The following is a 27,474-nucleotide window of genomic DNA, read 5'->3' as shown; positions in this document are numbered from 1 at the left end:
TCAATTTCTCCTCTCAGACTGACTTCAGAGCAGAAGATGAGTGTTTGTGTGGAGGAAGAGGAGGACAGAGCAGAGCCTCCAGGATCCAGCTGTCCGTCCATGAAGAGCGACCGGTCCAAAGAAGATCCTCTGAACTTCAGGAATGAACCTGGACCCTCAGACACAAAGTAAGAGAACTGATACTAACTCATGTGTATGACTCGTTTTCAGTGAGGTCTCACAATGCCGTGTCTGTCTTGTTGGTTTTGTGTTTACATATTACATTTTCAAGTAAAATGTATTTTGTTCATTGCCGGCACAAGCCTTTTGGGGGCCCTAAGCAGAATTTGATTTGGGGCCCCCCTCCCACCACCGTGGAGTCAGACAATTATTGACACAAATGTCACACTATAGTGTTTCAGTATAAACAGTGACGGATTATGAACTATTGTCCCCCTGGGCACAGATGCATCAGGACCCCCCCCCCCCCCTTATTTGTACGAAAGTGGGTGCAAATGGGGGAAGGGGGGTCTGCGGGTCCGCCCCCAGAAAATTCGGGAGATGTGATTTCCTGTATTCTGGTGTATTTTTGGGATGGCCAGCTGGAGAAGGGCAATACCTACATTTGTTCAGATTCATAGCCTTTTGCTTTTTGACTTATTGACTTCAAGCAACGACTTGGGCTTCAGGGCAGCCCTGAATCTTTTGTCTCGATTGGCAGCCGCTCAGTTCGCTTATGCCTCAGGCCGGCTCTGGTTTTGTTTATAAATTGAACAAACTTTTTGGGACTCATGATAAATAGAAATAATTCGTTCATCCTCCTCTCAGTATCTGTGACGGCCGTCAGTCAGCTAAAAAGCTGTATTCTTACTATACCGTACCATACTTACTCATTAATATGATTGCGTTTTGTTACCAGTCACGACAGCGTTGGCTTGTGATGTTTTCACTTTGTGAGTCAGTTTATGTGAATGATTGGTTGATTTACTTCACTTTCATGTCGTGCACACAAAAAGCCCACCTCTCATGGTTTTACAAGACACCAAAAGTACAGTTGCAATGGTCCAAAATTTCATTCAAATCAATTTCATTACAAAATTAAAGGTTATTTTGCATCTTGGTCTTCAGCAAAATATTCTGCCTTGTCTCCCGGTGTTGGCAGGCGAAATCTGCTATGACGAAGGTTTCCTTCCTGAAAGCACAGCTCAAGTTTTACATAATCATCCAACCAAAAGAAATCAGCATAAATTGAGGACATTTGAGTAAAAAGTGCATCTCTTATGTCCTCATAACACAGGACAGCAAAGCAAAATATGAACCTCATTTTTAATTTCATCTACCTCACACAACAAACACATTGTGTCGTCCTCTGCAGGGGAACTCAGCCTGTCGGTCTGCAGGGCTAATGGTAGCATTCCTGAATGTAACTGTGCACATAGGGATCCTTGTCTTGTGTTTAATTTATACTTCACATAAGGTTCAACACTGTAGCTATTCTTTGTGAGACAATAAGTTTGTAATTTTTGCGTACACTATTTATCAACAGACCTTTTCTCTCTATACATAAGAAAGATTTTGCTCCTTATCTCTTGAATATTACTTAGTAACCTGTTCCCTGGCGTGTGTCATCATAGCAAAATATGGTCCTGGAGACACCTTTTGTAGCGGGAACTATGACAGAAGCGACTTTGAGGATTTTGCCAGGTGTTTTGATGTCAGTCTAGAAACAGATTTTGTTGGTGTGATAGAGTCGAAACACTAAACTTTACAGGTGTGCAGTTGAGATCAAATTGAAGACAGATTACAAAGATAGGTATCGTCTGAGCGTGGGACCAGTCATTAATGAGTAGTCATGGGTCAGAATGTGAACATGTTGATGGGCGTTGGGACTGGTGTGATCCCATTGCAAGATGGTGTCTAGTTGATTTTGTGTTTGCATACAAGAATGTCCAGTAAAATGTATTGCTAACTAACATTTGTGACACTGACAGATAGAAATCATTTATCCCATAATTCTCTTTGTATCTGTGACAGCTGTCAATCACCTAGAGAAGCTGTAATCTGATTTAAGAGGACAAATACAAACTTTTGAACATGAATTATCAACAGTACAAGTAACTTGTGTTTTTACAGAATGTAAAAGGACTTTCATCAGATAATTATTAAGGATTCATGTGATATGAATTTAGACATTTTGGTGTTTGCAGAGTTCAGTCCAACAAACAGACAGCAGAGTCTCCAGGATCCAGCTGTCCGTCTATGAAGAGTGACCGGTCCAAAGAAGATCCTCTGAACTTCAGTAATGAACCTGGACCCTCAGACACAAAGTAAGACACTGTTTTATCTGCAACCTGACCTGATTAGGATAATGCATTGAGGGTAAACACAAAATGTCTCTAAAAAACGTAAATTCACAATGCAAAATTATTAGTGCCATTTCAAACTTGGATGGATCTCAGTCTGGGTTTTATAGCCACAAAGTACTAATGGGATATCTGAAAGCCGTGATTTTAGAAGTTACACTTCAAGAAAATATACATTTTATTTACACAAACTCCCCTGTCCTCGATCCCTGCACGTCTTTGTTGTCTGCTTTTATTATAGATTAGTCATGGAAAATGAAAAGTTTTCCTTTTGTATCAAGCAACAAATAAAGTTGTAGTATGATGTGTTTTTTTTCCAACAACAATCAACAAATTATTTTACTTATAAGAAATGTCTTCACAGAGAGAAGAGGAGTCATGTTTCTGTGGAGGAGCAGTCGTCCTGCTGTGTTTTGTGTCACAACGTCCTAAAAGATCCCGTCTCTACCAGCTGTGGACACTGGTTCTGCAGACAGTGCATCATCTCACACTGGGACAAGTCCGCTTCACCAGGAGACGACTCCTGTCCCCAGTGTGGAGGTAAGATCCAGAACAAGAGCTGGACGGTAGATAGACAGTCAGACCAGCACTGTACAAAGCAAGACTGTACACCTGTCTGCTGATGTCATCATGTCTGAAAACACAACTTGTTTTAATACATTTGTTGTGCCACACCAATTAACAACTTTTATAAAGATCATTACATTTATAGCCCAACTATAATTCAACTGAATGTTTTTTTCTGCTCCAGCAAAAATCAGCTCTGTATCACGTTTCCACCTAAATTTGCAGCAAAGCAGGTGAAACTGATTCACAATCACTTCTGCTTCCTAAATGGACAGATTGATATCGCTGAAGTTTAACTGGCTTGGTGTTTTACTGTGAGGATTAAGTGTTTGCTTCATTTTTTTGAGCAGTGTATATTGGTAATGAAAACAATCATGAGATTCTCAAAGTCTTTCTTTAGTCTCAACATTTTCTTCTCTTCCAGTTGATAGAGGTCTGCAGGAGGTTTTAGATGCACATAAGATCAGTCTGAGGAGGAGATGTGAGCGTGTGACTGAAGGAGGTGAAACAGGAAGTGGGACCCTCCTCAACAGCATCTACACTCAGCTCTACATCACAGAGGGACAGAGTGAAGAGGTTAATACCCAACATGAGGTTTGGCAGCTTGAGACAGTTTCCAAGATGGCGACCCTCCATGATACTCCAATTGAGTGCCGCAACATCTTTAAAGCCTCACCTGACCAACAGAGACGCATCAGAGTGGTTCTGACCAACGGCGTCGCTGGCGTTGGAAAAACCTTCTCAGTGCTGAAGTTCACTCTGGACTGGGCCGAGAGCTCCGAAAACCAAGATGTCAGTCTGCTGGTTCTGCTGTCGTTCAGGGAGCTGAACCTGATCAGAGATGAGCAGTACAGTCTTCTCAGGCTGCTCCATGTTTTCCATCCAACATTACAGAAGGTGACAGCAGAGAAGCTTGCTGTCTGCAAACTTCTGTTCATCTTTGACGGCCTGGATGAAAGCAGACTTTCACTGGATTTCAAGAACGATGAGGTCGTGTCTGATGTCACACAGAAGTCATCAGTCAGCGTGCTGCTGACAAACCTCATCGAGGGGAAGCTGCTTCCCTCGGCTCTCGTCTGGATAACTTCCCGACCTGCAGTGGCCAATCAGATCCCTCCTTCACGTGTCGACAGGGTAACAGAAGTACGAGGCTTCACTGACGCCCAGAAGGAGGAGTACTTCAGGAGGAGGTTCAGTGATGAAGATCTGTCCAGCAGAATCATCTCACACATCAAGACCTCCAGGAGCCTCCACATCATGTGTCTGATCCCAGTCTTCTGCTGGATCACTGCTACAGTTCTGGAGCACATGTTGACTACAGACCAGAGAGGAGAGCTGCCCAAGACCCTGACTGACATGTACTCACACTTCCTGCTGGTTCAGACAAAGAGGAAGAAGCAGAAGTTTGTTGAGGGACGTCAGACGAGTCCACAGGAGCTGACGGAGGCTGACAGGGAAGTTCTTCTGAAGCTGGGGAGGCTGGCGTTTGAACATCTGGAGGAAGGAAACATCATGTTCTACCAAGAAGACCTGGAGCGGTGTGGTCTTGATGTCACAGAGGCCTCGGTGTACTCAGGAGTTTGTACAGAGATCTTCAGAAGAGAGAGTGTGATCTTCCAGAAAACAGTCTACTGCTTTGTTCATCTGAGCGTTCAGGAGTTTCTGGCTGCAGTCTACATGTTCCACTGTCACACCAACAGGAACACAGAGGTCCTGGAGGACTTCCTGGGGAAAGACTACAAACACACAGACTCAAACTCAGAGTCTTTCCTTAAGACGCTTTTTAAACTTTTTAGAAATGATGACAGCTGTGGTCCTTCACTGGATGTTTTTCTCAGGGACACCATGGAAAAATCTCTTAAAAGTAAGAATGGTCACCTGGACCTGTTTGTTCGCTTCCTTCATGGCCTCTCTCTGGAGTCCAACCAGAGACTCTTAGGAGTCCTGCTAGGTCAGACAAAGACCAGTTCAAGCAGCATCCAGACAGCCATCAACAACCTGAAGGAGATGAACAGTGATGAGATCTCTCCTGACAGAAGCATCAACATCTTCCACTGTCTGACGGAGATGAACGACCACTCAGTCCATCAAGAGATCCAAAAGTTCCTGAAGTCAGAGAACAGATCAGAGAAGAATCTCTCTGTGTTCCACTGCTCAGCTCTGGCCTACATGCTGCAGATGTCAGAGGAGGTTCTAGATGAGTTCGACCTGAAGAAGTACAACACAACAGACCAGGGACGACTGAGACTGATTCCAGCTGTGAGGAACTGCAGAAAAGCTGTGTAAGTCCAGATGTGATTAATCACTCCTTGAGGGATTTCCTTGTACCACAGCATCATAAGTACATTCTCCTTTTCAGACACCTGGTAAAACTGCTAGACTGGTGAAGCAATTTTCAAGGCGCATGAAGAAATTGTCTTGTGTGTTTTGGATCATCTGATCAGCTCTTCTGATTGGCCTCGATAGAGACCAACGATCAAACTTTTTATAACCAATATCAGCTAATAACAAATCGGTAGCCAATCAATCGGAGCACCCTTAATGCACTCATCTGTCAAGAACATAAAATATTCAGCTATTTTAATATTATGTATAGGCTGTTTTGTCAACAAATGTATGGAGTAGATATTGTCATCTTTGTTAATAACATTTTGTAATACATTTCTCATGACAGACTTTATAACTGTGGACTCTCAGAGACTCACTATGAAGTTGTGGCTTCAGCTCTGAAGTCCAACCCCTCCCATCTGAGAGAGCTGGACCTGAGTGGAAACAGGCTGCAGGATTCAGGAGTGAAGCTGCTGTGTGTGGCGCTGGCGAGTTCACGCTGTAGACTGGAGGCTCTGAGGTCAGTTCACTGACTGTAACTAATGTTGTTTTTTTTATTTATGTATATCAGGTTTAAATCTTTGACTGAGGTTTCAATGTTTTGGTCCATACCCTTTGAGTACAAATCTGAAGACTAACATTGTAGTCCAGTGAATGAAGTAGATGTTAGTACTAACAATTTGCATTTACTAAAGACTTGTGTTTTCTTGTGAGACAATAGGCAAGATGGTTCTCCTCACAGGCGCACATAATTTTAAAACAAGACAATGATAGTCCCTCAGGGGTAACACAGTTTAGTTACAACAAAGTTTAGTTAGAGTGGATTGATAATGACTATAGCGTTTAGACTTGTGTTAATACTGTATAACCAAAGCTGTATCGTATAATGAAGTGTGAAAATAACCTAACTCATTACCAGGCAGCAGAGCCAAAGCTTTTTTACATTTAAAATGTTTCTTTTTAAAATTTTACAATTTCTCATTTATGTTCAAGTCTTTTATGATATAGCCTCTTAATTTTTCTCTCAAAGTGCACCAGATTGATGCATTTGACTTTGAAATGTGCAAAATTTGTCTTGTAATTGGGTAAATCGTGTCTGTTACTTGTATCTGCACTTTGGTGAGAGGGTAGGATCACAGTGTTACATACATGTTTACTTCAACATACAAGTTTTCAAGACATAACATTACGCAATGAGTTTTGTTTGTAGTTAGCATCTTCACTACGTGTGACAGATTGTTACAGGCCTGGAATTTGTGTTTAACGACAGTGGTGTTGCACTCAGAGCGGGTGCTAAAATTCACAAAATGCCAATTTCTACATAATGTTGCTTTAACATGCATATAATAACATGCTTCCACAGATGTCATTCACTGGCTGATGCATTCAGTCCACAAAGATCGTCACAGAAAAAAGATGAAGGAGCATTAAAAGACTTATTCAAAACTGAAAGGCTGACTGAGTTTTGTGGTACAACACAAAGCGCTTGCAGTTTTTTATGTATTAGGAGGAAGTGGCGGCTGTTATTTTGAAGAAACTCAAAGCATTTGCTGTGAGTAGTCGTATGAATGTTATGGTGACATTTGGATGATGAAAAGCTTGTTCATTAGGATAAAGTAATGTTGAGCTATACATTTAAAATCTGAACACATCTGATTGGATAATTGATTACATTTTTCTTTTATTCTTATTCTTTATTTAGTTTGGGTTGCTGCAGTTTGCTAGTGAGCAGCTGTGCTTATCTGGCTTCAGCTCTGAAGTCCAACCCCTCCCATCTGAGAGAGCTGCAGCTAAGTGGAAACTACCTGCAGGATTCAGGAGTGAAGCTGCTGTGTGAATTTCTGCAGAGTCCACACTGTAGACTGGAGACTCTGAGGTCAGTTCACTGATCGATCACCACACACACACACACACACACACACACACACACACACACAAAAGCTCATTGATTAGGACAAAGTAATGTTGAGCTACACATTTAAAATCTGAACACTTCTGATTGGATTATAGATTGATTTCTAACTACATCATTTATTCTTTATTCAGATTGGGTTACTGCAGTTTGTCAGAGATCAGCTGTGCCTATCTGGTCTCAGCTCTGAAGTCCAACCCCTCCCATCTGAGAGAGCTGCTCCTGAGCTTCAACAACTTGTATGATTCAGGAGTGAAGCTGCTGTGTGATTTTCTGCAGAGTCCACTCTGTAGACTGGAGACTCTGAGGTCAGACACCATTTTTTTTTTTACCTCTGTGTTCGGATGAATATGATGTGAAAGTTGTGTTGACACTAAACTGCAGACATCAGGCTGATATTATAATGCAAAAGTCTGTTTTCTTCTTTTGTGGTTTAGTCCATTGACTGTAGCAGAGCAATGTTGAGCTGCACATTTAAAACCTTCATATAACAACAAAAATCTGCACTAAATAATTCACTTTGAACTTCTTAAACTCTTGACTTAGTATTATAAATGTCACTTTGTTTTTTTGTTTGTTTTTTTGTATTTTAGATAAGTGATAATGAAAATAAGTAGATACAAAGAATAAGTAAATAATCTCTTTTTTGACAAACAGATTGAATGTGCTCTAGAAGTTGACTTGATGTGACTTGGCCTGTTTAATTGTAAAGTTATATAATTTATTCTTTATTCAGATTGGGTCAGTGCAGTTTGTCAGAGATCAGCTGTGCTTCTCTGGCCTCAGCTCTGAAGTCCAACCCCTCCCATCTGAGAGAGCTGGAGATGAAAGGAATTAAGATGCAGGATTCAGGAGTGAAGCTGCTGTCCGATCTTCTGGAGAGTCCACACTGTAGACTGGAGAGTCTGAGGTCAGTAGGATATCGTAATAAACACAGTTAGTATGAAAACAGAGATCTGGGATTTTCCAATTTGCTCAGTGAAGTTGTGAGAGGGGAACAGTGACAGGCTTCAGGATTGGACAGAAAGAGAGAATGAGAGAGCAGTCAGATAATCAGAAGAGCTACAGGAGGCTACAGGAAATAAAGCTGGATTACAGCTGACAGCATTACAAGATGTATAAAGACAGTGGTCGTCAGTCGGCAAACTGTCATAGCATCAAATATGATCTGAGTGTTTGTTCACTCCATCACGTCAACATGAGAGCTGAAAGGAAGCTGGCTACACTACACAGCCGCTCCACTTGTGGTCTGAACAGGACTGAAATCCTGCTGGTCCTTATACTGGATGTATTGCATCACTGACTCAGAGACATTTCAAGAGGAGACAGACCACTGAAGGCATTTTGAGCAGAATTTTAGAAAAAGCCGTTTTAATCCTTACTTTGCTGCAAAGTCACCAAACTTTTTGAGAGTTTTTTTTTTATCAGATCTGACCGGCGATTCTATACTTGCAATTTTAGTCTCTGTAAACACTCAATTTTGATTTCTGTGGTCTCTCTTCTTCCCTCCTCAGCTGGAAGTGATCTGTGTCCTGATGATCCAGAGAGGTTGAAGCAGCACCATCAGCTGGTGGGTGGAGAGGCTCTGACTGGTCTGTGTTACTGGGAGGTGGAGTGGAGAGGAGAGCTTCATCCAGCAGTGACTGACAGACCAATCACAACAAGTGGAGATGACTGTCATCGCTGCAGTCTGAACTGAGATCAGCTCCAGTCCACCATCATCCCTGTGTTCCTCTGGATGTATCATCAGTGTATCTGGACTGCTCTGCTGCTGCTCTGTCCTTCTACACAGTCTCTGCAGACACACTCAACACCTCCCCCACCTGGAACCTGGACTTTATCTTGTCTTGTTGTTTATTCACTTTGGATGCACGATAGGGTGCATGATTGTTAAGCACCTGTCGACCAAGCCTTCATCATGCTGTACAATATTGTCCACCGCTGGATTGGTAATGAAATGTAATAAACTTGAACTTGTGTGCTTTGATGACTCGATACGAAACATTACCTTCTTCCATTTTATGATGCCTAGTCGACCTTATGAGTGGTGTTAAGTCTCGTAGGAGTTAAACAATCTACTGCTGTTGACGGGAGTAGCAGAAAAATGTAAATTAGCATTTTACAGAATGACCTGCCTAAAAGGTGTAAGGTAACAACATAGAGACAATAATACAGGAAGAAAACATTTATGAAAATGAAATTCACAGATTGGCCCAATTAATACCATTTAAATTTCATACAAGTTATTTGTCAGGGAACATGTGCAACAAGATTTAATCTTAAACACAGAACATTTTTATGTAATTTAAATATTTTTATGCATGTTTATTTTGTTTTCTTTTTGTCTTGAAATGTTTTCATTGCTTATATTCACATTTTTGTGTATTGCCTTAATATTCGTACCTTGATGCCTTTGAATTGAGCTGAATTGAACATTTGAAAGAAGAGATGCTCTGTGCTCCTGGTTATCTGCAGTCTCAGGGCAGGTAAACACACACTTAAACTTCTATAATCCTGTCTACAACCACGCTTATTGGAGTGCATGTAAAAGGCAATTTAAGATGGTTTTAACATCAAACTACTTTCCTTATGTAGTCTTTTCTCCTCCTCCGGGCCTTTCCTCGCTCTCACGTTGTGTACACAGATCTCAGTATATTCATTTTAAGACTTAAAGCTCATGTCATTAAACTTCAGGGGATCAGGCTGGAGAGAGTTCGTGTTTCTCTGACTGTACATCATGTAGTTGTGTGTGTGTGTGTGTGTGTGTGTGTGTGTGTGCGTGTGTGACATAATTGTGTCTACCTTTTGAAGTGATATGAGCTGGCGGGCCAGATGCTCAGAGGATGGACAGATTTAGAAAAAGACAGCTGTCTAAATAGGGAGAAGATCTGAGAAAAAAAAAAAAGGGGCAGATTTTCCATCCAAACTTGAAAACACAAACTTCTCTGGAGGTTACAGCCCCGGACAGAGTTGGTTAACTAGGGCGAAGAGAGGGAGGAGAAAAGTAGGAAGAGTTGTAAGAAAATAGACGATAAGGTGACAGAGAGGTGAAGTAAAGGAGAGCAGCAAGTATTTTAGAAACCACAAAAAACTGCCACTTTTATTGTTCGACTACATTTCAGGAATTCAGAGACTGACGAGTAGCTATGTTGGCTTGACATACAGTTGTCATTTCAGTGCATTACAACCTGACAAAGACTTTATCCCAGTTAAATTAAAGACATGAATAAAAACAAAATGTTAAAATAAGCTAAATCTTTTTCTGTTTATGTTAACCTGGACCTGTCTGATCTCCAGGTGCGTCACTGTAATGTAAAATACATGTTTGTGGCAGCATGGCTGTACCAGCCTGTCTGCTTCTGTGTCTAAAGTGCTAAAGTCTCACCTGCCAACATTTAGCAGCTGTTTGAACACACTGTTTACACTGATTTCACCATTTACACTCAATTTATGAAAGAAGAAACATTTTATTGATCTAAACATGTCACATTTTACAAAGACACTAAACAGTAACCAGTATAGGCGACTTCTTTGTCCCCAGACTCCCTTAAAAGAAAACTACATTTTCAGACTTTTGGGAGAAACTGTATAAATGTTATGAAATGTTGTCTACAAACAGTCTTGACAGTTTGTTCCTACTTCTTAACTGGGCAAACGTTACACATGACGTTCTTTCTGATTCACGGCATTATTGATCATTAAACCCGTTTTTCCAACATTTACGACTCATGAGATCTGACTTTGTGTTTTTACTGAAGCAGCAGTCGAACGCTGCCGCAGACTGACGTGTTTTCATAAACCGGCGGCTGAAGTTTGAGGAGACAGCTCTGAAGCGTGAGTCGTGTCTTGATGATAACCAGTTTGATCTGTCAGTGAGAGTGAACATGGATCATGTGTGTATTCAGGTTACATCCCTCATGAACAGACCAGAGTGTGGCTGTGTGTGTGTGTGTGTGTGTGTGTGTGTGTGTGTGTGTGTTTTATTTTTTTCAGGTCATCTTGGAGCTGCAGCGTGATGCTTCGCTCCAAACCAAACATGACTGTCAGCTCTGGGAGATTTAGATTGGATTTAAGAGAAAGCAGGAATTTCACGCTCTGTTGTTTCACACCGACATTTTCCACTAACTTTCTCTCCCATATAAGGTGTGTGTGTGTGTGTGTGTGTGTGTGTGTGTGTGTGTGTGTGTATCCACTGACCTGTACTGACCTCCATGTCTTTCCATTGGTGAGACGGACAACCTTATATAGAGCTGTAGGAGCAGAGCGCACTGAGCAGGACGCTGTGTCCATATCGAGCCGGTCCACTCGCCTGATTGGTTGAAGGTTGGAGGTCGTCACTCTGAGGACCTGCCTCACCTGGAACCTGTCAATCAAAGTACGTCAGGTTTTAATTAAAAGATTAATACAACGGGCTGATTAGTTAAGATGAAGCAGGTTCATTCATCTGAACAGAGCTGCTGCTCTGACACAGAGGAGGTGCCAACGCCGAGGCCTCTGGGAAAAAAAAGCATCATCCAATCAGATACGTAAAAGCACATTCCTGGTGATTAGTTTGTAACGTTGTATTTTGCTGTTGTCATTCAGCCAGTACAGGAAGACATTTTGGGTCACACGACTGGAGGATATTGGAAAAAAGCTTATTTTTCATTAAAAAATATCCAATCCAATAAAAAGAGGCGTTTGTCATTCAGTGCAGGGAAACATTTCTGCATGGACTTCAATGGGTCACATGACCTGGAAGCTATTGAAGAAAAGCTGCTGACTATATATGAAACCTAATGAGAAAAACTATGATTTCCTAAAATCCAATAAGAAGAGGTGTGTCTCATTCAACCAGGACAGGAAGAGATCTCAACATTGATCTTTATTCAGTCGGTCATATCACTGGAAGCTACTGAAAACATTTCTGTTTTTTATTGGAAAATATTAAAATAAACGATGTCAGACCTAAATGTAAGTATAATCTTTAAATATTTGTGTATGAAGTTTACTGTTTCAGAGCTCTATAATGAACAGTTGTTACACCCAGACTCCCTTAACAAATGTGTCAGTTTAGTGAGTTGTTGAGTTGGAGACACTTTATAAACTGTGTGAAACTCTGTCTCTGACTGATTCTGACTTATTTGTTCCTTCTTGTAAATTCAGCAAATGTTCTGCATGAACTTCTTTCTGTCTTTGTGTTACGTTAGAAATGTAAACGTACTGAGAGGTAAAATAAATATATAAACATGTGAATTCACACATTTCTGCCTCATGTGAAGCACCAGTGTCGCTTTTCGCTGCAGTAGCCCTCATTATGTTTATGTTATGTTGTTTATCAGAGGCAGACGACAAAGTGTTGCCGTTTGTGTGGAAAAAAGTCTTTTCACAGCAGCGTGCAGAGTCTGGAGATGAAGGCCTGAGATAACAAAGCAAGTTGATAACAGCGTCATGGTACCGGTTATCTCTGACTGAGGTTTCAGGTGTCGTCAGGCTCTGTTGAACTTGCTTCATAGTACAAAGCTCAGTTTTTCTTTCAGCATGTCAGGATGTGACGTTTGCATGAGCTTGTGCTGGAAAAGAGGACATTTTTACCTGTAGGTGCGTCTGTATGAAGAGTCGGGATGAACATTCGACACCGCAGCAGCAGAGAGGAAGTCAACCTGAAACAAACACAGACTCACACAGATACCTCAGGCAGGTAGCTGCTCGTCCAGTCAGCTGTTATCTGCTGTATTAAATGCGACTGTACAAAAGAGTTAAAGCATTAATGATATTAACGTTAATCTCCTGGAGACTTCTGGAAATCCATTTTCCGCTGCTTGAGCGGCGTGTTGACAGCACAAGTCCTTCACTTTACCCACAACTACAGATCCTCCAGCATCTGAGGCCCCCTGGGATATATATTAATATATTTATCAGGCCCAATAATCAGAGGACACCTTATTACCAGGTCTCTTCTTTTATGTCTCTGACTCTTTGTCTCTGCTGTTTGTATTCTTAAAGGACCAGTTCACCCAAAAAGCAAATTTCAGTCTTTATCTCATAAATGATGAAGTCTCGTAGTCCACAGAACATTTCTGGAGCTTCACAGTAAAAAAGAGTTCATTCTGCTGAACACCTGAAGCAGCTGGAGATGATTTAAAAGCGAAAAATAAAAACATCAAATCTCGAGCTCCTGCACTCACTTCAGATGGGGTGCGTGCTAATACTGTTAGCTTAGCAGCTCCAGTGAAGATAAAAGGTGTGAATAGTTTCTCTCTCTAACAGTTTGTGGTCTCGTCTGTCCTGCAGACTGTGATCACAGCAGACGAGCTGTATGGAGACACCTGATGTTTCTTTGGCTGTTTTTCCGTTTTAAATACTGTGAAGCTCTAGAAATGTTTTGTGGACTACGAAGTTTCATTATTTAGGAGAAAATGGCCAGACTTGTACTCTGAATCGGTGAAGTATTTAAAAGTATTTAAATAAAGTAGTGGAGTAAAAAGTACATTTACCTCTGAGCTGTAGTAGAGGAGAAACATGAAGCAGCAGGAAGCAACCAAAGGGAGGGTTTTTGGATTCATATTATATTATATTATATTATATGTTGTAAGCATGTAAACCTTGTGTCGTCTCAGGTTTTGTTGTTTCGTTGCTTCATTAACTTGAATCCGTCTCACCTGGCGTGTCATCATCTGGGTCAGGTGAATGCCTCCTATTGGCTGAGGTCACTACAGAGAGCTGAAGCCCCGCCCCTTCAGGATGGAGGCGGGGCCTCATGGTGTTTGTTTGTTTGTTTGTTTACTTTTTAATGATTCAGCTTTTCTTAATTTCCCTCCGCCTTTCTTGATTTTTTTTATAATCCCTGATTGTCTTTGGAATCACCTCAAAATTGTACTCGAGTACAGAAAGTACTTAGTTACTTCCACCAGTTTCTGTCCTCTGAAGGTCTGTTTTATTTATGTTTCAATTCAAAACTTCAGATTTAATGTTTGAAATTCTCCGACAGCAGACTGACTTCAACACTGCCCCAGTGCATCATGGGAAAAACACTCGATAACACACACACAACACCCATTCGACAAACATCTTACACACACTCTCACTTACACACACACACGCAGATCAGATAATTATTGCGACATGCTGACCTCCTTCATGTTAGCCATGACTGCGTGTGTGTGTGTGTGTGTGTGCTCATCCTGATGACATGACCTTTATAAATCCTGACCTTTTGATTGGCTGTGAGTTGGTTTTCTGTGTTTTTAGACATTTTCACATTTTTCTGCCTGAGTTTCTTCAAACCTCCGTGAACTCGTCGAGACTTCAGAGTTTGATTAAAGAGAAACATGTCGTCCATTTTGTGTCTCCAGCCGTCATTTTCTATCAGTTAGATTAAATCTGTAATCAGCTGATTAACGCCCCTGGATGACAGTAACATACTCTTACTTGTAACAGAGTATTTTTACAGTGTAGTATAAGTACTTTTACTGCAGTAACGTATCTGAATCCTTCCTCATCCACTGGTTCTACTTTCTGTATCAGTAAACTGACAGTTGGAGGTGATTCTGTTGTAACATGGACGAATATCGACCTCCAGTGGTATAAAGTGGAACTGCAGGTCTGTTAGTGTCAGTGACCAGAGAAGTAATCTGAAAATAATATAAATATTGACGCTAAAAAAGATGAATTGTTTAATATAACTGACAAAAAACTCTCAGTGTTAAACTTCTTGGCTTTTTGACAGAGGAGACAAACTCCACACAGTCTGTCCTCCAGGAGACGTTCAGATACTTGTGTATAAACAGACTCTGGTGAAAGTAGAAGTGCTGATTCAACTTGTTTACTCCAGTAAAAGTAATCGAGTACAGGCTCTGACATGTACTCAGAGTATCAGAGTACAAAGTCTCCCTCTGAAGGACATGTGTGGTCAAAGCTAACTGAAGCTCACGTCATATTAATATAACTCAAAGACTATTAAAGTTAAAGGTAGAGTCAGTAGGATTTGTCCCAGCTGTTCCTGAACGCACCACAAAATAAGAAACTCTCTGCAGATACGAGACACTAACACGCCTTTTCTCCCCATTCAGCCTCCCTCTCTGTCTGTTCACGTCTTTTACGTCTTTTATGATCCATAATTCACCTCAGATGCATCAAACTAAAGTAACGAGGCTGTTTGAAGCTGTGAGGAGGAGAAAGTTCAGATGTTTGTGTTCAGATGTAGAGAGGGAAAGTCTCAGAGATACTCAGGTACAGGACAGATACCTGAGACATGTACTGAAGTACAGTAACAGAGTATTTGTACTTCGTTACTTCTCACCTCTGGTGTTCCACATTGTTAACATGTTTCTATGTTGAGACAACAGTTGTGTTCATCTCCACTGTCCTCCCTGCTGCTCGCAGTGTGTCTGGGTTTGGTTGGTTGTTTCCTCAGACTGTGACACACAACACATGTCAGGAGACACTTTCACTGCTGGTCTGAGTCTCACATCAGATTTACTGACGAGACAAAAAGTTTAAATATCAACCATCTTGTTTTGTTCCTCAGATAAACTCACAGGTCGAAGTATGAAGGAGACGATCAGGACAAACAGAACAAAGTGAAGAGAAGCCAAATCTGTCCTCATCCTGCAGAAATGTTCTCACTGTCGGTTCTCACAACACACACACACACACACACACACACACACACACACACACACACACACACACACACACACACACACACAAACACACACACACGCACAACAGTGGTTTCATCAGTATTCGAGTCAGACGTGTTTTTTTCTCAACTGGTTCCCAGTATATCCACCACCAGAGGGCAGCAGAGCTGAGAGTGCATTTTAAATGTGTGTAATTATGTGTGTTTGAGTGTGTGTGTGTGTGTGTGTGTGTGTGTGTGTGTGTGTGTGTGTGTGAGTGAGAGCCAAAAAGAGCAAAAGAAAGTATGCATGCATGATTGTGCAGACAAATGTGTGTATTTGTGTGCGTGCCAACCTTGTTTGTATGCTTGTGTTTGCAGGCCTGTCAGTGTGTGTGTGTGTGTGTGTGTGTGTGTGTGTGTGTGTGTGTGCGTGCGTGCGTGTGCGTGTGTGTGTGTCCTGACAAAGGCTCCATCCAGCCATACTGCAGAGGGCTGCTTGTTCCCAGAGACCCTCAGAGCTCCAGGACACCCAGTCTCTGTGCTGCCTGCAGCCCAGACACAGCAGCCCCGACACGGACCCGGACCCTCACCCTGCTCCCCCCTCCTCCTGGAGCTCCAGCACCTGTTTGGATTACTAATGGACGGGAAAAACAGAGTCCAGTTCTAAAGTGGGAAACTTAAAGAGTATCGAGGGTTTAAAGAGACGAGGCTGAAAGAGAAGAGAAGAGAAGAGAAGAGAAGAGAAGAAGAAGAAGAAGAAGAAGAAGAAGAAGGTGAAACAGATCTTCATCTTGTCTGGACTACAAACGTATTAAAGATCCAGTGGACGTCTGAACGAGCGACTGTGTTTCTTCATCATTTACTTTCTTAAACTTGGATGTCGAGTCAACAAGTTTCAACATTTTTCCTGACGTTCCCGACTTACTGAAGAAATTATTGTCATTTTCCAGGACCTTTGGACCAGATCCACATCTTCCTGAAAGGTTTTGGAAACTTTGGCGACATCAAGTTGATCTTATTGGGACGTTTTAGAAACATAACTGGAATTTATCTCTGCACTATTATTCTGTTGTCTCGAAAACAACGTCTACCAAATTTAAAAGGAATCCTTCACATTGAACCCGTCATCATGTCTCTGTGGGTCGGTCTGTGGTTCTGTCTGTACCTGCCGCTGCTGTTTACAGACGCAAAGAGCGTCGGGCAACCCGACAGTCAACGTGACACCGTCGACAAGCCGTCCTCCCGGGTCAAACTGGAGCCCCTCTGGATCACCAAGCAGCTCAGGACCCAGGACGACGCCCCCAACCAGAGCCTCCCCCTCCCTGAGCTGCTGGATCTAGACCTGGACCAGCACCGCCGCCTGGCCCGTGGCGCCGATGAGGACGAGCAACAGTCCACCTTCAGCCAATCGTTCGAGAACGACTCGGTGACGGCGCCGCAGACCACAGAGTTCGACATTGTTACAAAAGCAGCAGCAGGAGACGACAGCAACGACCACGACGACACAAATCTCCACGGAAACGCCTCCAGCTCCGACCACGACGCCCCGGGACTCTTCAACCCCTTCTACCCGCTGGCGGAGAGCTCGTACGCGGCCTACGCCGTGCTGTTCCTGGCCGGCCTGGTGCTGGCGGTGGGCGTGGTGGGAAACATGGCCGTCATGTGTATCGTGTGGAACAACTACTACATGAGGTCCGCCTGGAACTACCTGCTCGCCAGCATGGCATTCTGGGACTTCCTGGTTCTGGTGCTGTGCCTTCCTGTGGTGGTCCTCAACCAGCTCTCCCATAGGAGGATCCTGGGTGACATCACTTGCCGCATGGTGCCTTATATGGAGGTGGGTGGTGCTAATGTGGAAGGAGGAGGAGGAAGAGTGAGTCAGTGAGATTCAGATGTTCGATAATTATCAGATTTGTACGATCATTTGGCTGTCGGTGCGATCAATAACACACATCAGCACCATAATGTGGATAAAGCTGAACATTCAGTGAAGCTTTCATGAGTCGTTGGTTTTAGTCTTGTTTTAATTTTCGTCCCGACGCGATCAGAGTAGCAGATTATTATAAAGTAATAAGATCATTTCAAGCGTCTGGTACGACAGTTTAACATTTCCCACCTGGTGAGATCACCTGAGACTGACTGTGTGCTGTGGTCAAGGTGTTGAGTTCCTCCTCTGAGGAGCAGGAAGGTGAAATGTTCATGAACTGGTTGTTAGACGTTTTGTCGCTCTGATGGTGGCGATGGAGAAAAGGTCAGGAAGTCCCACCGGGTTATTATCAGGACTCATTCACACCTGGTTCAGGTCTGATTGGTTCTAATGAACTGAGAGCTGATCTGAGACTGGAGTCAGTGTCTTACTCCTCTTCTCTTTTAGATATATTTTCAGTAGCGTAAATAAAAAAGCGATTAAATGACAGAAATGAAATAAGTTAGAAGATGATAATGTTCTGTCCGTTGGTCCGGCTGCTCTGAGAAGGATTCACTGTCGGATCAGGAGGTGAAAACAGGACGTCACATTATTTCATTAATCTAACTTTGAAGCATATAAACACAGTTTCTCTGACATCACTGCTGTTTAACTCTCATTATGTTTAGATCAGCTGAATTTTGAACAGAGTCTAATAAACCTGGAGGTCTCTCTGCTCAGGTTACAGGTTGTTTCGAGATAAGTTAGGGCACTTTGGATTTGAGGAGGTCTTCAGACCGGTGTGACGATCTGAAACACATCCTGTGAAGATTAGAGATGTACTAACTAGGAGTCGACCGATTATCAGGCTGATATTCAGCATTTTTCTGATTGTTGATATCGTTGATTTGTCAGATTGCTGATACATTTTTTTTTTTTTTAAGTTTGGTTCTGACGCAGCGTCCTCTGACACCGTCCCTGTAAAGACTGAATTATCTGAATCTGCAAAGTAACAAGTAACTAAATGTATCAAATAAATGTAGTGGAGAGGAAGAGTAAAGTAACAGAAAATGGAAATACTCAAGTACCTGTACCTTTCAGTACCTGAAAATTGAGCTGCCCGTCAAAATAAAAGCTTCAGACGAGCGTTTCCACTGTCGAGGAAAGAAAGGTAGAGCTCACACAACAGGTGTGATGAGCTGTCCGTCAGCTGCAGCTTCATCCTGACATCTGACCTCAACACCAGAACCCTTGTTAAACCCAGGTGTGAACGCTCTGACCTGAGACCAGATGTTTCCTCCAGATACAGACTGAGTGTAAAACCAGGTGGAGGTGAATCTACGTCCTCTGCTGAACATCAGTGTCACAGTTGTTGTGAAGATCGAGCACCACAGCCTTCGACCGACGCTCACACTCTCATCTGCAGGGCAGTTTTTACATGATGTGTGTTAGCTGACTGCTAACTTTAGCATTGCTTTGGCGGCACTTTGTTCTGTTTTTTGGCCCGTTAATTCACCAAATGTTGATCCGAGCAGTAAGTGAACTTTTGGACATTATTTCAGTTTAATCTGTTATCTTCTTTATAAAAGCTGCAGCTTTTCTCAAATATCAGAGTTGTTTCCTTTAAAGAGCCAAACAACTGTTACTGCACAGTTTTTCTTTATCTCTGTTATATTTCACTTCGACTTCTCTGTAATTTTAGATCTGTGTTATTTGCATAAAGCACGAGATTCAGATCCACAGGGCCACAATTAAAGCCTCAGGCAGTCATCAGAAACAGGAAGTTTGAGTCATAAAAACTGACTGTGAGCAGCAGAGGTGAGCTGCTGTCTGCTGGATCGTCCTGCTGCTGCTCTCACAGATCCTCAGTTCACAGTAACTCAAAGTGTTTTCAGTCCGTCGCAGCAGAACTGAACAGACGTCTGTTTGCCGTCTTCTCCAGAGTAACATCTTTGGATGTGAGCTCAGCAAACAGTGTCCTCATCCTTCCAGCCTTTGTGCTAAGCTCAGCTAGACTAAACAAAGTCTCTACATCTCGCTGTAGAGGACAAACTGACATCAGACGGATCACATCTCTCCACTATGGAGTCGTAAAAGTGCCATAAAAATGTGATTATTCCTCTTTATATCATTTATTTTCTTGTTCTTTGACAGATGTCTTCTTTCTTGTGGCTGCTGTGACTCCAGAACGTATTTCAGTGAAGTTTTGAGTCACTGGTTGTTGGATAATATATTTTATCTGCATTCATTATTACTTATATGTCATATTTTATTCAAGTCAAGTATGTAGATTTGTAGTTCAGGATGTCAAAATCATGATTTTTCACTGAGTTTCTTTTATAAAGAGTCAAACAGTGACTTATTGTCCATGTTAGTAATTTCTGAAGTCTTTGTCAAACATGAACTGAACCTCTAAATATCCTTCAGTGGGAACCAATGAGCTCGGAGCTGAGGGCCACAGACAGGAAGTCAGACAGTAGTGAGCGACTGAACATGAGATCTGTGACTGGAAGACAAATCTAAAATAACCAGCCAGTCACAGAGTTTCATCAGGTCTCAGGTGAACGTTGATCTGTTGATGTAATGACTTTAGACCAGGCAGGTAGATCTGTTCACACCTGTTCACACCTGTTCACACCTGTTCACTCCTGACACAGGAGATGAGTGAAGATAAATACAATTCAAACATGGAAGTTGTTGTGTGATGAAAAAGAAAATCTAATTTATCAAACACGACCAAACGCTGACAGATGTGAATGTGCTGAACTTTAGTCGGGATCCATGTTGTTGGACTGAGAATCATCTTTACGCTCAGAACTGTCACAGCTGAACGTTCTGCCTCCTGGAGGCTGCCGGGCCACCAGGTTCAGTACTGATCCGTGTTTTCAGTCTGCTGAGACACACTGAGCTCAATTTACTGCTTGCAAAAGAAGAAGAAGAAGAAATACTTTCCACAGTCAGGCCTCTCCAGCGTCTCTACAGACTGAGTTACTGTAACAGTATGATGCAACGTAAAGATGGTTGGATGTACTGGAGAAGAAGCCAAGATGGCGGCAGCATGTTGTGTCTGAATCTCAGTTACCTTCATGTACCAGCTGATCTTAGATGAGTTAAAATGAAAAAAATATGTGAGGTTACCTTTTTATACTGCATGTGAAAAACTTCCATACGAATCGTACCTTAAAGTATTAAACACCCCTAAGTAGCAAAAAATAACTTTCTGGTAATACATTTACTTAATTACCAACAAAGCGAGTAAAAGTAGATGATATGTTTACGTGTGTAAGTCCTGAACGTTCTGGATCGACTGATTCCTGCACTCAGAATCTGTGTTTAAATTTGATTGCTGATAAAATAAATTCATTAACAAATACTCTACTTTGGCCCTGATGCAGCATGTAATCTGAAAAGTAATTAGTAACTTAAGTTATCAAATAAATGTATTTAACGACTGACTGACTGACACTCTGACGCTCCTCCTCCTCCCTGCAGGCCGTGTCTCTGGGCATCACCTCCTTCACTCTCTGCGCTCTGGGCATCGATCGTTTCCACGCCGCCACCTCCTCGTCCCAGCCGAAGGCCCGGCGGGTGGAGCGCTGCCGCTCGGTGCTGCTGAAGCTGCTGCTGGTGTGGCTCGCCGCTCTGCTGCTGTCCAGCCCCGAGATCTTCCTGTGGCAGCTGAGCCAGGCAGTGTCCCCGTCCACCGGACGCCTGGTGGACTCCTGCACCATCACCCCCTCCTCCCCTCTGTCCCTCTACCTGCCCGACTCCCTCCACTCTCTGCTGCTCAGGTATCACCAGGTGAGGACGGAGCAGACACACAGGACCAAGTTCTGAAAATCATCTGACTGTTTATTAACGTGTCAAACCTGAATGTCGCTCTGACATCATCAGCTGTTACTTTCCTCTGATCCTTTTGAGGTGTAGAGTTACATTTGAATTGACCGATCTCTCACGTTTCAGTGGCTCATACAACTCAAAATGATCAGAATACAAACTGAGCAAACAGTAGCTGGTCTTGTTCGCAGGTGCACCGGGTATCTACAGGTATCAGACATTTAGAGGGAAACTCCACCAAAAGATATAAAGTCTTTTGTGGCTCCAGAGGAAGCTGATGTAATCTGATCATTTGTTACTCGGTGGCTAATTTGCATCGTAGGTAATGTAGGTGCCTCTGTGAGTCCAGCAGTGTTGTGGCAGTGCAATGATAGACTCCTGTAAAAAACAGATGACATACTTCCATTCAGGAGGTTGTGATAATGTAAGAAAGAGGCAAAAGCGGAGGCAGCGTTGTGGACGGCAACGGTCTGGATACATCTGGATACATCTGGATACATCTGGATACATCTGGATACATCCTGCCACGTGGGCGGAGAAGTCTCTTCTTTGATGATGACTGTCATTTCCATGACTTTCAAACGTCCGCCATGGTTCAGACTTCTTTGCCGTCTTGCTGAAACTGTGGAACAACAGTCCCCACAGCTTCCAGTGGTGCTGCTTCACTCACTGTAGCGTTCAGAGAACGTGGAAGAAATGAAGCAGAGAACAGACGGACGCTCGTCTGTATCAAGTGTCTTTGGAGCTCCACTAACGGAAAATAAGATAAAAGATTCTGTTTGTCAAAATACGTAAATGTTGACTATGTAACTCTGCACTGAACCTGACAAAAGGTTTTGAATTGGCAAAGTGATTCAACCTCAAACTACTGCAGAGTGCATACCTCTGCCAAGGCCCAACAGTCTGCTTTTGTACTCACTCGTAGAGACCAGCCACCTAAATACACCAGTGAATTATCAAAGTCTGTGAATTATTCTCTGAGAAATCAACAAAAATGTTGAACAACGCTGATTCTGACAATTTTAAAGAAGGAGAAAAAGTATTCCTGGATCCGTCCCTCTGTCCGGAAAAGTTAAAGAAACCAACAAACAGACAAACAAACGGACTCAGAACCTCAGTGGAGGCAATAAACTATTACAAAGTGACGCAAAGTATTGCTCAGAACCTGAATGCACCAGTCAGTACCATACCTTCCAAAAACTTACAAAAGTACAACAAAGTATTACTGTATCTGCATGTGAGTAATCAGATTACTCCTGTGCTTTCAGGGTCGTATGTGGTGGTGTTTCGGCTGCTACTTCTGCCTCCCCGTCCTCTTCACCGTCCTCTGCCAGATGGCCACCCGCAACGTCAACAGCGACTCCACCTCCGCCCAGAAGCAGCGTAACCAGGACGACCGGTCCTCCAATCAGAAGCGTCAGCAGCACCAGGCGGTGGAGCGGCAGCTGAACTGCACGCTGTTAGCGCTAGCTATTGTTTACGGCATCTGCGCTCTGCCCGAACACGTCTGCAACATCACGCTGGCCTACACGCACATCACCGTCTCCGAGGACACAGCCTCCATGCTGGCACTGTTACATCACTTCCTGTTGTTCTTCAAGTCATCGGTGACGCCGGTGCTGCTGCTGTGTCTGTGCAAGGTAGGTCGAGTCAGAGAGTAGCTGGACCAGAGTCCAGAAACATCAGGCATCAGTTTTACTCGCCTCCTTTATCAAACCATTATTTATACTGCTGAATATTTCGATTATTTTCTTGATTAATCAAATAGTTGTTTGGTTTGGTGTGTTTCCCAAAACCCCAAATTACATCCTCAAATGTCTTGTTTTGTCCACGAAACTTACATAGAGGAGAGAAAACAGGAAATGTTTACCTTTAAGAAACTGGAATCAGAGAGTTTTGACCTGTTCGTTATGTTTTGGATCACTGCTGCAGTCAGGCTGATACACAGGAGTGAAGATAAATCCACTTTTTAATCCCACAAGTTAAAACGTAATCTCTGAGCTCTGCTCCTGTCGGAAACAGACTCTGGATCAGAGCAGAATCTGATGAGACTCAAATGATGCTAATATGCTAAATTAGCATGACCCAAATTTGCTTCTTTCATGTCTTTGCACCAACTGTACTGTGGATGTGGTCTGACCGTGTCAAAGGTTTCAGCACTTGAGTAAACATACTTTACATTTCTAAAAACAAGATGTAACATTATCTCTGAGCTGTTCAGGTGTTTGTAGGTGTATTTTTAACTGTTTCCCTCAGTCTTTATCCAAAGCATACAACATTAATACACCCAAATCTTGAGCATTTACATTTTAAATCTCAGGCTGGACAGATGCAGCTGTTAGTCAGCAGGAGCAAAGTCAGAGTGTTACCCATCAGAGATCATCACTGACCTGCATGTGGTCGTGTTTCAGGCTCTCGGTCAGGCCTTCATGGACTGCTGCTGCTGCTGCTGTCAGGAGTGTCAGCCGGCCGCGGCTCAGGGCTCGCCAAGCTCCGTCAAACTGAAGGCGGCCAATGAGACGTCCATCTTCTTCGACAAGGCTAAAGAGACGTCGGCCATCTTGTCCATCTCCAGCTAGAGCCATAGGTCCCTCTTTAACTATCAGTCCATCGCTTCCTCCTTCATAAATCGATCCATCTCTTCTTTCACCCTCCAACACTGTTTCTGCTCCACCCTTAGTTTTTTGTTAACTCATCATTTTCTCCTCCTTCTACATATTCTGTCTTTCCATTTCTCTCTCTTTTCCAGAACACTTGTGGATCAACGATCATCTTTCTTTCCGTCCTCTCGTCTTCCTCCAGAGTACCATTTGTATGATATTCCTCTATGGACACGTGTTTCCCCCTCCGGCTTCCTCTCTGTGCAGGAAGTGAAGTTTAATCTGTAGTGAGATTAGAAATGTTGCTGTACTTGCACAACCAGCTGTTATAAAAGCAGGAGCCTGTTTCAGGACTCTCCGAACGGACTCTTCCCTCCAACTTCCTGCTGTAACAATGCATGATGTATGACGACGGTGGAAACACTACATGGATGTCTTCTTTGGTTGGTCTGAAGCTCAAGTTTTCATGTGTTTCGTGGGAAAGTAGCAGATAATTAAAACCTAAATCAGGGCAGCAGTTTAGACCTCTGACAGGAGCTTGATGGGGAACATGAAGAAGCTGCTTTAAAGCAATAACATGACATTTTTGGGTAAATATACAAAACATGAAGACAGAAATAATCCAGTTGTTAAACTTTAACTGGCGGATTATCGGGCCGATATTCAGCATTTTACTGATGAGCAGTATCTGTGACTTTCCTGTCAGATTTCCAATAAAATAAACCAATTTAAAAATGTGCTTCTTTCGCTCGTTCAACACTTTAAACTCATGCAAATAAAGAAATAATGCGAATACGCTAATTTAGCATGACACAAATTTTCTTCTTTCGCATCAACTTTGACGTAATCTAAACAGCACCTGAGCTTAATGGAGAATACGGAGAAGCTGCTTAAAAGTTCGATGACACGCATCTGACATTGTAAGATATAATTAATAGCCAATAAATACTGAATAATCTGAATCTGCAAAGCAACTAAACGTATCAAATAAATGTAGTGAAGTATAAAGTAGCAGAAAATCGAAATACTCAACTTGTACTCAACAAGTACCTGAAAATTGCACTTAAGAACTGAACTTCAGTAAATGTTACTTCTGAAAACGGTTTCATTTTTACTGCATATGAATATCGGTCCTAAACAAAAACTACTTTCAACAACAAAGTTTGGTCGAAACAGTTTCCTGATGCTCCGGGACAACGACATTTTCCACCAATTCTGGAGAGTTAATGTCGGGAAAACAATCAACCAATCAGAGCGAGCTGACATGTTTGAGATGGAGCAGCTTCATTCATGTTTCTAAAGGGAAGGCAGTGTTGAAGTGGGGAAGGGAGGAGATCTATTGAACAGGACTCGGACCTTCTCAGTGCTGAGGGGGTCTCTTTGTACAGGAAGTTAAACTGTGTAGGTTTTTTAAGTCTATTAATATGTGTTAGCAGTGTTTTCACTCTGTCAGACTCAAACAACTAGAACACATGAAGAACAAGAGCAAATGAATGTAGATTATTTTAGTTCTAGACGAACGACTAATTACATCTTTTTATGAAGGGAAGAGATAGTCATTTTTTCTATGTCACAAGAATGTCCATGCCTTTGTAATGTTCAGTATCACAGTGATAAATTCATGGTATTAAAATATGTCAGAGCCGATTGTGCCTTAGTGTCTCCTCAGCCCCGGACTGTCAGTCTGTCAGCGTCCGAGTCAGCAGCCGGTAGAAAAACTAACAAGACTAACGAGACAGGAAACTGCATCTATGTAATCTATGCAGATTGAACTTGGGACAATAATTCAATATTACATCGGATCTGTGTGTCGGGGGAAATTCAACGGGGTCGTTTGTTCCACTGCTCGGTCAGAAAGATGTTTTTTCTCTTTGCTGATGTAAAATGGAGAAAAACCCCACAGATGTTTGGTGTCTGCTGGTTTTATTCATTAGAGATTTTATTGCTGAATCCATAACATGCAACCACCTGTTAACAGTTAGCTCGAGGCTGCGGAGGCAACATCAATTCTACAATGAGTTTAGAGTTACGCTACGTGGGTTCAATGCATTCAAATGAATTCAAACAAATATTGTGATATAAGTGACAGTGAACCAGGCGGAGCTGGAAGATATAGTTTGGTCATTTATCCAACGTTACACAAATATTTGCAACATTTAGCCTGGGAGCTAATATCTTCATCTTTCATGATTTCATTCGTGTTACAAAAATAAACATTTTATTATTTCCCTTTCGGCTTCAACTTATTGACAATATGAGATCTAAGGCCTCGTGTCCACGTAGGGTTGTTTGTTTCTCCGGGCAGTTAAGCGCTGGCTGTGCTCAGGAGCTCTGAGATGAAGCGTTTGTGTGCTGAGAGAAAAAACGCTGCATGTGCGTCTTGTCGCTGTGACAACAATATGTTGACAGCTGTCGCTGTATGATGGACTCTGATCTTTTGAGGTTTACTATCTGTTTTTTATGTGACATCAGGACATCAGAGCGAGGAGGATGTGGGTGATGACTTCATCCACAGGAGACAAAGATACAGTGAATATTATCGTCTAGACCAGGAAAAAGCACCTTTCTGACAAGTTCAGAGATTTTCAACTAGATTTATATTTTAACTGATTCTGTTCGATCTTATTATTTTTCCGTCTTCACAATAATTGGACAAAAGAAAAGAGACACACTAACAGTCCATCTGTCGTCGTGTTTGAGTTCATTGTAAATGTGAACAAAGTTGACTTTAAGTGCCTGGCTACTCTGTCATAACTTTTTAATAAAGGGACAGTCCACACAAAACAAATGAACTTCACTGCCTGTCTTATATTTTTCTTTACAAGTAAAACTCTGTTGAGTGTTGTGTCACGTGTGTTTGCTTTTATCTTGTGAACAAGGCATCAGCCGATCAATTGGATGTAGAGGTGGTAATTTATAAATAAATAATTTAAACTGCAGTTGTCTGGAAAACTTATTGGTGACATCATGACGTTATTGACCAAGTTGATGTGATCACCACAAAATGCTCAGGCCTCTCTTATTCACCCACAGTCTGCTTCCCGAAGCACTTATTCTGCAATATTGAGTGGGAGGAGATATTTTTGGCACGCACTATTCTGGAAACCAATTATTTTTTCCCATGGACAAAGTTATGCAACCAAAAACTGCAGCTCATCTACAGCTTGGATAGACACGAATCTCTGCTTGAATCACCAGTCCAGAAGACGAACTGTTTGAAAATATTTGGTTCTTAAACATGTGAACAACAAAACTCAAAGAGAAGAGACATCTACAACTCCTCTGGTGCATTTGGACAAGAAACATCATATACGCCGTTAATGGCTGGTGGACGCACAAGATTGTGCTGTTGAGAAAACTGATTTTACATTCTGCAG

At 42.3% G+C, this 27,474-nt stretch overlaps 3 protein-coding genes across 3 annotated transcripts; 2 read left to right on the top strand and 1 right to left on the bottom strand.

The window, feature by feature from the left end:
• Positions 1–36: 36 nt before the first annotated feature.
• Positions 37–8,741, top strand: LOC311264604 (protein NLRC3-like; the record flags this gene model as incomplete). The annotated part of the gene is made up of 9 exons (XM_084365613.1): positions 37–167; positions 2,187–2,306; positions 2,707–2,933; positions 3,334–5,191; positions 5,584–5,757; positions 6,940–7,113; positions 7,284–7,457; positions 7,886–8,059; positions 8,664–8,741. 9 exons carry the CDS (start codon positions 37–39, stop codon positions 8,671–8,673), a joined length of 3,042 nt encoding a protein of 1,013 aa, XP_084221739.1. The 3' UTR covers positions 8,674–8,741.
• Positions 7,961–13,673, bottom strand: LOC311264605 (uncharacterized protein). Its single transcript, XM_084365614.1, has 4 exons — positions 13,626–13,673; positions 12,724–12,791; positions 11,347–11,512; positions 7,961–8,045 (listed from the first exon to the last, which is right to left on the bottom strand). Exons 1-4 carry the CDS (start codon positions 13,650–13,652, stop codon positions 7,998–8,000), a joined length of 309 nt encoding a protein of 102 aa, XP_084221740.1. The 5' UTR covers positions 13,653–13,673; the 3' UTR covers positions 7,961–7,997.
• Positions 13,674–16,190: 2,517 nt separating this feature from the next.
• gpr37l1b (G protein-coupled receptor 37 like 1b) lies at positions 16,191–27,036 on the top strand. The gene is made up of 4 exons (XM_084367993.1): positions 16,191–17,591; positions 21,153–21,461; positions 22,766–23,137; positions 23,909–27,036. Exons 1-4 carry the CDS (start codon positions 16,884–16,886, stop codon positions 24,074–24,076), a joined length of 1,557 nt encoding a protein of 518 aa, XP_084224119.1. The 5' UTR covers positions 16,191–16,883; the 3' UTR covers positions 24,077–27,036.
• Positions 27,037–27,474: the final 438 nt, after the last annotated feature.

The sequence above is a fragment of the Pagrus pagrus genome (genome assembly GCF_965226575.1).
Source record: "Pagrus pagrus genome assembly, chromosome: 11".
Classification (NCBI taxonomy): Eukaryota; Metazoa; Chordata; class Actinopteri; order Spariformes; family Sparidae; genus Pagrus; species Pagrus pagrus.
This window is presented reverse-complemented; position numbering and strand designations above follow the sequence as displayed.